At 33.8% G+C, this 10,293-nt stretch overlaps 1 protein-coding gene across 6 annotated transcripts; it reads right to left on the reverse strand.

Annotated features, from left to right (window-relative positions):
- Positions 1–2,197: 2,197 nt before the first annotated feature.
- On the reverse strand, positions 2,198–9,685 carry LOC109799122 (uncharacterized). 6 transcript variants are annotated; one of them, XM_020359636.3, is made up of 13 exons: positions 9,527–9,685; positions 8,685–8,783; positions 8,128–8,255; positions 7,545–7,698; positions 7,297–7,406; positions 6,680–6,763; positions 6,535–6,583; positions 6,366–6,457; positions 5,984–6,113; positions 5,721–5,803; positions 4,165–5,627; positions 2,983–3,096; positions 2,198–2,906 (listed from the first exon to the last, which is right to left on the reverse strand). In XM_020359636.3, the coding sequence occupies exons 2-13, from the start codon at positions 8,775–8,777 to the stop codon at positions 2,338–2,340; spliced, it is 3,069 nt and encodes a 1,022-aa protein (XP_020215225.1). In that variant the 5' UTR covers positions 8,778–8,783; positions 9,527–9,685; the 3' UTR covers positions 2,198–2,337. The 6 variants fall into 6 exon arrangements, with proteins under 6 accessions (XP_020215225.1, XP_082918983.1, XP_082918980.1 ...); XM_083062857.1 differs by having other exon boundaries at positions 5,721–5,800; positions 5,984–6,110; positions 9,527–9,684; XM_083062854.1 differs by having other exon boundaries at positions 5,984–6,110; positions 9,527–9,684.
- Between the last annotated feature and the right edge of the window lie 608 nt (positions 9,686–10,293).

Here is a 10,293-nt window from a genome sequence, read left to right on the forward strand (position 1 = left end):
AAAAACCATCGTATTAAAGAATAGCTATTTAAAAAATTACCCACTTCTATTGGAGTGAGAAGGTAGAACCATCAAAGTCAGTTTAACCAACCAGATCTATCATGGGTTTGAACTAAATTGGAATAGAAAAAATTGAATCATTTCAATTATATAAAAAAAATAAAGATAAATAAAAATTAAAATAAACTAACTCACTTATAATTCAACTCACTACAAATCAACCCATGATAAGTCAAGTTAACTCAAAAGTTAGTCCATCTAATTTACTTTTTAATTTTTAGATTCTCTAATATTAATTTATTTGATTATACATTTATAACATTGACTAATTTAATAAATACTAATTATAAATTATAATAATTAATATTAATTTAATACTATTTATCTTTATTTTATATAATTTTGATATAATTTAATATTATAAGTTAATTTAGTTAAGGTTTATATCTTTTTTTTCTCTTTTTTTTGTCCTATTGTTAAGATAGTGGGAATTCTAAAAATTGTATGTACTTTTTATAAAGTTCAATAATTATTATTATTATTTTAATTTAAATAAGTTAACCCGTTTAATCCATTAACTAATGTGGATCATGGTGTACTGAGCCGAGTTCTAGGAGAAAGGGACTCATTTTGGGAAAGGGTAACACTCCTGCCAAAATGAACACACCCAGAGGACACCTTAAGTAACGGGCTCCACAAAGGAATCACCAAAGAAAATTATATACGTCATATACTCGAACCACAGCACAGCAGACTAGAATTAATTGTGTGTACCAAAAGTCAACAGAAACCTTAAATACATAACCGATCTCATTCAACAAACCCGAAATCGGCCCTAGAACAATGATGTCCTCAACATTACATCTTAGATTTTCAGCTGCGCCAGAATATGCAGAAAATTGACTGCTAATAGAGACATGCCCATAGTTTCATAACAAGGCATGGGTCACGCCGTTCCTGCTGGTTATATTAGTTTGAGAAACAGTTTCAAAATCAGAAAACAGCTAAACAAGGGGGAAAAAACAAAATCAAGGAGAAAACCAGCGCATTTAGAAGCAAGAGAACTCCTCTCGCAGGAAATATATGAAACGATTAAAAGAATAACTACCGAAGAAATGGCAAAATTAAGATAACTAAAAAATAATTGGCAGAGGGGAAGGGGGGATGGCCACAAGCTCTAAACGAGCGCAACAGCATTTCATTCACATCACATGGACTTTCCAGTTAAATATCGATCTATTTAATGCCCAGAATAAGTATCAGACTCTAGCATGTAAACCCCACTTCCAAAAAAATTCCCCTTTTACCAGTCGAATCAAACCTCTACTTCTACCAAAAATGGTAGTTAAACTAAAACATAAGTTACAAACAATGAGATTGATCTACTTGATTTTGAATCAATAAGTTTCCATGTTCTGTACTATCAAGAAAACAGTCGACTAAGATCTACCTGCCAGTTTGATCACGTTAGCATACTGACAGTTGATATCTTAAAATCCCAAAACAGCTCACTTCTGCCAATCCAGAACTACAAAGGAAAAAGGGGAAATGAGTGCACAATTACAAAAATAAAAACAGAAACACCAATGACATTCTTAAAATAGAAATATAAAACCGAGTGCAAAATGAATTAAAAAAAATACTACTTTTATCCCTATTAATAACCCAATTTAGATCAATTGCTTGTTCCAATTCATATTGTCTAATATATTAATTATTTTTAGACTAAAATATCCCTAATTAAAATGTGTTCTCTTAATTTTGTAAAATGTATTACAGAATGTTTAAAGAGTATGCACTCTAATTAGTTAGGAGAAAAATGAGTATTAATTAGTAGAGAGAAATAATATAGAACATACACTCTAATTGGTTAGAAGATATCTAATTGGTTAGAAGATATGAGTATAAATTAGGAAAAAAGTAGTATACAGGTAATCTTGGAAGAAAAAAATATATAAATAAGTCAATTTTATTATTATTAACAAAATTAACTACTTTTCTGATCTTAGTGAATTTGGGAATTGAATCCTATATATAAGAATGGAGGCAGTATTTTTTTATACAACCTTTTTTGGAACAAATAGATGAGGACAATTTCATGTGTATGCAAGTTGGGTAATGCCATATAAGCCAATTAAATCATGAAAACAGAGGAAGTTTATTAGTTACCAACTGTAGCCATAAATTACACTTCCCGGGAGCTTCATCATTAGGTACCCCAATACTTGCCAGCAAGAATCAGTTCCATCATCCTCAGCAACACACCAAATTGTTTGTCCATTTCTGCTAGGGTTTACCATTTCCAACAATAATAATGAAAACATAGCTAGCAAAAGGTCACATCCCAAATGTTCTGTTGTAAAGATCCCCAGAATTTGGCATCCGAAATTTCGAATCATCATATCCTGAGTAAAATTTATTGAATCCAAGTCTTTCATTTCTCAAAAGCTCAGCCACACCCAAACCATTTCCACCCTGCATCTCATTCCACCCATCCCATTGCCCATTTGACAATACTGAATTTGCAGACTGCTGCAGAGACAGCTGCTGAAATGGACCTAGATTACTGACTTGTGATTGATCTAACCTTGAAGAAAGACCATAAGAATCACCAAGTTGAGAAAAATTATTCCCAATTTCAGAAAATCTATGGTTTTGCTGTGGTGAGAGAGATCTTTGCATCAGTAATTGTAGTCTGGCATCATTTTCAAAGTAATTTAATTGTGACATAAAATTAGATCGCATGTCCAGTGTTGGGCTGTTCAGTGCACCTTGAAGTCTCCCTTTGCCAACTGCCAAAATAGCAGGGTCCATAAATTCAATGTCCCCTGTGCTACCAAGATTTCCAACTGAAGGTGTCTGATATGAATTTCTCAAAAGGGAAGAATGGTCGAGCAAAGAATTCCCTGTCAAGAGGACTAACATGTTCAACCAACATATGAAAAAGGAATATGTGGAAAGTCAAAAGAAACCATAACTAACCAGAAATGGAGTCAAAGGCGTGCTCCACTCTCTCATGGGAAGAAAAGCCAGGCGGTGGAGGCCTGCTTGGAATTGAAAATCCTGGTGGAGCTGAAACTTGTGCTCTTGAAATGGCTGTCAATCATAACCAAAGCAAGGTCATCATATCAGATGAAATTAAAACAAATGAGACACCTAAATGCATATATAACATGGCAACGATGCAAAAATTCAGAGGAAGGCAAACAGTTTGCCAAAAGAGTGCAGCCTTAATCATAGCTAAAATATTCAATCAACAGAACCAGCAGCAATTGTTATTCACACTTTGATATAGTGGACATAATTTTCCTTCATATCTAGTGATCAGCCATAAATCATCGCAATTGAAAATGTATGCTGTCTAGTTACTTTTCATACACTATATTCTTAACAATTTGCTATTCAGTCAAGACCATACAGAAAAGGCCATTTTGACTATTCTACATAAAATACAATAGAGTTTTTTACAGCCGCAAAATAAAAAAATTTCCATCCAATTGAAGGCCTATACCATATAGTTACTTAATTCAAATGAAGCAAAAGAATGAACGTTTAATTTTTCAAAAGCAAGGTTGACAATAAGCGCAATATGTCAAAATGAGCCTGCAGTATGATAAGTTTATTTAAAAATAAACATTTAAAAAAACTGAGTTAAAATTATGTGCATAACACATTGAGCATTTTAGACTGACCAAATACAAACTCAATATTCGCTCATTAGCTTGAGCAGCTATTGAGCCAAAGGCAAGCATATAACAAGCCAAGAAAATTGACTCATGTCTTAAGGCCTTCTTCCAACCTTGTTGAAAAGTCATTACAAAGATACAATTTCTCTCTTTTTTCCCCATACACAAATGAAAGATCTTCCAAACAACTATATACATACCACAATAGAAATTCAGAAAATCATGAAAGCCAAAAATCAAATCAATTTTCAAAGCAGCAAAGGGAAAAATTTGTTAAGGAAATCAAACTAAAACCAAAAATGTGCCTAAAATTATAGTATCATACAAAAGAAATGTTTTAAATAATGTTTCTCATCAAACAAGAATATCACAAAAGCAATAATGGAAATGGTAACAAAGGAAACAATAATAGAATATGCCGCTAGAAATGGTATATAAAAGCTACAGTAGGCATCTCAAGGAAGTTATTATTACTCACCAGAAAACTTATTAGAAGATGCAATGGAATGACCACTGCCCATATTTTCAGCTTCCTCAAAGTTACTGGAAGGAAATCCATTTGCAATGCCCAACTTATCCATATATAAGTCTCTTTCTGAAAAATTCTGGATGATTGGCTGTTGCTGGCTGACACCATAAGATGCATGAGCATCAAACATTTGGAATTTGGATTCCTCCTGCCTTGCGAAAGAGAACCTTGATTGGTTGTTATTGGGAACTTTCCAAGAACTGGATTTTTTTAAAGGACCAGACTGGTTATCAGTATTGTCACCCAACAACTTTGCTAAATTATGAGGTGATGTTAGTGTGTCATCCCAGGCATCAAAATCCATGGACAATATATTTGAAATTATACTATTTTCACCCTTATCCATAGCAGCATCATGTCCAGCATTAACTTCTTCACCAACTAATCTTTGAATGTTATGCCCATTTCTTTCACTGTGAAGCAGACCATAGGAGCTGCTGCTGACCAATTTCTCAGGGTAGCCATTACATAATATATTAGATGTATGTAATATAGGTTCATCCCGAATTCTGTCATTGGCAGAGAGAGAACCTGCATTTACGGCAGCACATAGTTCACCATGCTGCAGAAGAGGAGGGCTAGAATGATTTGATGCATGAAGGAAACTGGTTGACTTTGGCAAATAAGTACGACAAACAACTTCTGGATCCTTGAGTCTTTGATTATCAAAAGATGTTACATCATCAATTTCAGCAGTATCTGATACTACTAGAGATTGAGAATCTAATTTCCAATCACATTGTTCCCTCGAATTACAAACCGCATTATCCAATGTAGCTTTACCAGCCACATTTGTAGTTATTACATCTTTAAATCTGTCAACAGTATATTGTGATCCTTGAATTTGAGGAGATTTAATCAAGACATGATCAGTAGATGGGCTATTAGGTTTGGTTATACTGCAATGTTCAGCATTCCTATCAACGCTAATTGAGGACAACTCACTGGACAAATTCTGAATCTCTTCATTGGTAGCAGCCATTGCTTCCTGAGGATCAGAGCTACAAGCCTGTCCAGTAATGTTGGTAGAAATTATTGTGTTCGCTGTGGTACAATTGCCATCACTATCTCGGGACAATGGTAGAGAAGACAACTGACTGTTCAAATTCACAGGCACAGGAGAAACATCAGAAGCTGAAGTTTTTTCTCCTGCACTAACCAGACTGTCCACACTATTGTTGTATTGTTTAACAGGTTTCAATAATTCACTTTTCACTCTAGGTGTCATACTATGACTCCCATCACTCGATGGTGGCCTCTTTGTAACATCTGATGAAGTCTGAATTGAGCCTGTAACAGCTGCGGAAAAGGCTAGTGTGCTGCTGCCTGTATCAGGCTTTGGCTTGGATGGCCCATTTGAATATGATAGACCTCCTGCAAGTGGCTGACTATTCGTGGTCTGAGTACCCCTGCTAAACATAAACAAAGCTAGGAATCATAACTATCTTCAGATAAGTTCAACCTTCAAAGCCAAATACAAAAATTATACATGGTACAGTACATACCATGCAGCACTAGCCGGAAGGGCAATATGCCTCCCATAGATTCCATTCGGTGGTGAACCTCTTACAGTGCTAACAGAGTTCTGCTGTATGAATAATATTAAATGTCAGTTTCCTTGCATACAGCTGCTGAGTGCATAAATACACTTCACTCAGTTTAGCAATTAAAGATAAAAAATAAAATGAGCTCTGAACATTAATGCGGCGAAAGCTAATAAACAAATAAGAGGGAGATTATAGAAAAGATTTTTAAAAAAAGGTCTTACACTTGAAGCATTTTTCACAATAGGCTTTGCAGAAGAATTATTCATACTGTCATCCATAGGAGGAGGTAATACATTCCCTGACCGCCGTTGCATATTATTAGTGGCACTGGTGATTTGTTGAACTCGACTTCTTCAAAAGAACAAAATAAGATAAGGCATACTTATTTGGAAAGCACTATATTCAGTTCAAGCAACTAAAGTACAGAAAAGCACAATCTGTAAACACAACTTTTTCCAGCACAATATAATTATAAAAGCAATCTCCTTAGTTTTACCCAACTAAAATAACTTCAATGCAAAGATCACAAATCCTCAATTTAAGCAAGAATGGTTTTTATTTATCTGAACCACAGTAAGTCTCATCAAAATATCAGAAAAGTACCTAGTGTATGCAGAAATTATTTCATCTTTAGTAAAACTATCTTCTTGAGAGCCAATCTCATGCAGATATAGACAATCCGGATTGCTGCAAGGCTGGTCATAGATATCTCTCCTCAATTACACAATTAAGCATAACTTTAAAAAATGGTGTAAACTAGTAATTTTCATACCACATTTCGGAGCCATGCATGGCAATATTTTGTAGTTCCAAAACAAGCCCTGAAATATTAAATCCAAAACCACAGAATTGATAAGCAAGACTCAATGCTAAGCCTCCCATGCATGACAAATTTCAATAAAAACAAATATTTGTACCTTAATGGTCTACCCTCCAAAACAAATCCATGTACATTTTGAATACAACGAATAGCTTCCTCTTCCTTTGAATAAGTTATATATCTGAAAACAAAAACCTTTGTTTAGAAACTGTAGTATGCATATTAATATTAATGTATCATATAAAGATATAGCATTCATGCCAATAAAATAGCTGGAAATAAAATGGAGAAAGGGGAAAAGATAGACCCATTCTCTGTTTTGTAACTAAATATGTACAGAAATAGATTTTCATGTTTTCTTTCTTTTTTATCAAAGGAGAATATTGCATTAAATGAACTCCTTTTTTGCTAGTTTCCGTTTGCTTGCTTCCAGTGTCAAAAGAATTGTTCAATAATCAAAAGCTACCCAAATTCATATCTATGACAACAAAACTAAACAGTATAGGTTCTGTATACAATGACCAGAGCTAATTAACAGAAACCCATAACCACAAGAGTATTTAGTTTAGTAAAACCCTGCTATCCAATGCACATTGAGCCAATCCTCCTCTCACATTGGAGAGGCACTCATAGTGGCCTAATGCTTATTTGAAAACATACCCTAATAGCACAAAGGAAACAGCTAACCCACAAACTTGAAGAGGATATACTTACACACTGCAAGTATCATTTGGAAACTGTTGAATGACACCAGCTGCTGTTCGAGACATCGACACTTTTAAGACCTTCCCATACTGACCAAAATACTCTCTCCGCTGAAGAAGCTATACAAATGGTGATTGGTTATTAAAAATAAAATTTTGCCTATGGAAAACAGACCAAAAAAATCCAACTAAAAAAGGGAGAAAAAAATGAACAAGTGGAATTTCAACATTCAATTGTGGACGAGGTTAAAGTTTTACATCTTCATCTGCAAGATTTAGAGGCAATCCAACTATGTAAACAAGGTTCCTCTGAATCACTCGCACACTGCTGAGCTGCTTACGCCCATCAGATGGTTTAGACTTTGATTTCTGATTCTTCATCTTTTTCTCCATATTAATTTCATTCACCAATCTACAGGAAAAACATCAAGATAAATGCACAGATCAAAAAAGGTCCACTGTTGCCTAAGTATAAATAACTTGAAAAATAACAAGATCTAAGAAACAATAAGTTCAGTAGCTGATATTTTCCTTTGTTTCATCTCAAACAATTAAAAATTATAAAGTTTCTAAAATGTATCTTATTGAAATCAAAAGACTATTTTGATACGACAAGTAATAGCAACATACTTTACAAAACACTACCATCAGTTGAAATCAATTGGAAACACAAAATTATGAGTACGACTAGCATCATTTCATGAGTTCCAACAATTCCAGCCAATAAAAGTGTATATTGAATAAATAGTTATACCAATACATTGATGTGTATTGAATAATGAAGTGAAGAAATGACCTACAGACAAACAAACCAACAGAAATATACAGTTAACAGAATAACCTCTCACAGCTTGCAGCCATCCCAACAATCTTCTCCTTATCATAAGGAGAACGACATGCGGGGCATCGCCCCTCAGTGTCATCCTTCTCAGCCATTTCCATTATGTGGTGCCAGCACCAGACACAGATCTGCAATCAAGGAGAGATGAAACTGACATTTATCATAATGAACCTTAATGATAAAGACATGTCATCCAAAATCAAAACAGAGACAAGACCAACATCGCATGTACAAGTCAATTTCTAAAAGATGAAGAAGCAAGGTTTTATTCAGGGATATAACAACAGTATGAAAAGTAACCACAAAACTCAGATAACACAGCAAAAAAATAGGTGCACTCAATCCAAAGATAAAAGCAATACCAGAGTAACAGGCTGAATAAAATAAGATCAATAATGGGAACAGATAAATGAAAATATGAACCATAAACCTTAATAAACATTAAAAGGATCAACAAAAGAGAAACTTATATAAAGGACAAGCGATTGAACTAACAACAAAATTAATTAAAATTAAATAAAAATAAAAATATAAATAACATAAGCATAGAATCAAACCTCATAACCACATTTGCAAGGCTTCAACTGCTGATCTGTCAAATCCATCTCTTCAGCACAGAGGGGACAAGTTCTTTCTCCTTCGTCACTCATGATTGCCTGAATGAGAAAAGGATATGCCACGAAAACAATAAACAACATCCCATCAAAAACAATAAACAATGCACATCAGAAGCTTAACCCTAAAAGAAGAGGAAAGCACTTATCCAGCATACTTGAGAAAACTATTTTGACCTAAGAAACCATGTGTGAGAAAAAAAGGAACCAAACCACAGCTGTGAGAGTAAAAATTATCACGCACCCCTCAATCCAGCAAGTTAACAATAAAGTTCAGTCTTATAACAATCTAAGGCATTCACTTAAGGAATATTGCGACTAACAACATAATGGAGAATATGAGAATTTCAAGATTAAAATAAGAATAGCAAAAATAATTGCATCAGAGAATCAAGATACAAATCCAGATAAAAACCGGCACAGTCTTACAACTCTAGCAACATTTGATTAACAAATTATAACACCAAATCCCTTCAAGAAAAAAAAAAATACATCGATGCATTGAAATACGGCGAACCCAAGGCACCACAGATCAACTAAATCATCAATCAGAACAAAGAGAATCGTATAGATATACAATAAAAAAATCGTAAAGATTGACAATCGAAATCGAATATGCAACACGAACAGAAAAGAGAGCTTAAAATATTTAAAAACAAAAAGGCAAAAAAAAATAATCGGGCGCTGAGAAATAGCAAACGTAATTTCAGAACCGATTAGGGATCTAAGAAAATATTGTAATGGATAAGCAAATTAGGGTTAAAGATTGGGACTCGATGACTCACAGTGGTGAGATCGAGAAGACGAAACTGTGAGGAGGAGATTGTTTGCGAAGACGGAGAAGGAGAGAGAGGGCAAAAAGTTAAGAAGGGTAGAGAAAAACCACAGGGTGTCTTTATAAGAGAGAGAAGGCGCTGTTTGGATGATGGCGTTTTCGGATTTGGGCTCTCAATCTCTATCTCTTGCGCGTTGCTGTCGTTTGCATAGATAAATAGCCTTTGATTTTCAGTTAATTACTGGAATTGCCCCCTCCCCTCTGCCTTCTGTTTTGTCGCAACTGGTTCCAGTGTTTGGGTCTGTGGTACACGTATTTCTTGCTCCTCTGTATGTGGTCATTTAGATGTGTGACACGTGGCCAGTCCTTCGATCCTACGAATGTGCTTGCGGACAAGTTTATGGTGCGGGATATGGGTGCAAAAATCAAAAGAATTTAATTCCGCCTTTAAAATGATACTATGTCAGTTTCTTTGAAAGAAAAAAAAAAGTAAAATAATAGGAGTAACAAATAATTTTAAAAAGAAATTTTCAAAAACAATTTCACTCTAAAACATTAAAAAATAAATTAATACTAATATTTTAATATCTGCAATACACAAATTAAATATTTATTATATATAACAAAAGAATTGTAATAAATTACATAAATAAATATTATGAAAAATATATAATTCATAATTAAAAATTATATAATTGATACTATTAAATATATAAATTATATTTTATATTTATAATAAAAAATTATATTATAACACAATATATTTTTATTTATAAT

The sequence above is a fragment of the Cajanus cajan genome, chromosome 8 (genome assembly GCF_000230855.2).
Source record: "Cajanus cajan strain Asha chromosome 8, NIPB_CcT2T_4, whole genome shotgun sequence".
Lineage (NCBI taxonomy): Eukaryota > Viridiplantae > Streptophyta > Magnoliopsida > Fabales > Fabaceae > Cajanus > Cajanus cajan.

Bases quoted from the DNA above. Each gene is read 5' to 3' on its own strand.
- LOC109799122 (XM_020359636.3), bottom strand. From the start codon at position 8,777: ATGAGTGACGAAGGAGAAAGAACTTGTCCCCTCTGTGCTGAAGAGATG. The intron at 7,699-8,127 runs GTTATTCTGTTA...TTTTTCCTGTAG, and splicing joins ATGGCTGCAAGCTGTGAGAG to ATTGGTGAATGAAATTAATA. The intron at 5,804-5,983 runs GTAAGACCTTTT...TTATTCATACAG, and splicing joins TTGTGAAAAATGCTTCAAGT to CAGAACTCTGTTAGCACTGT.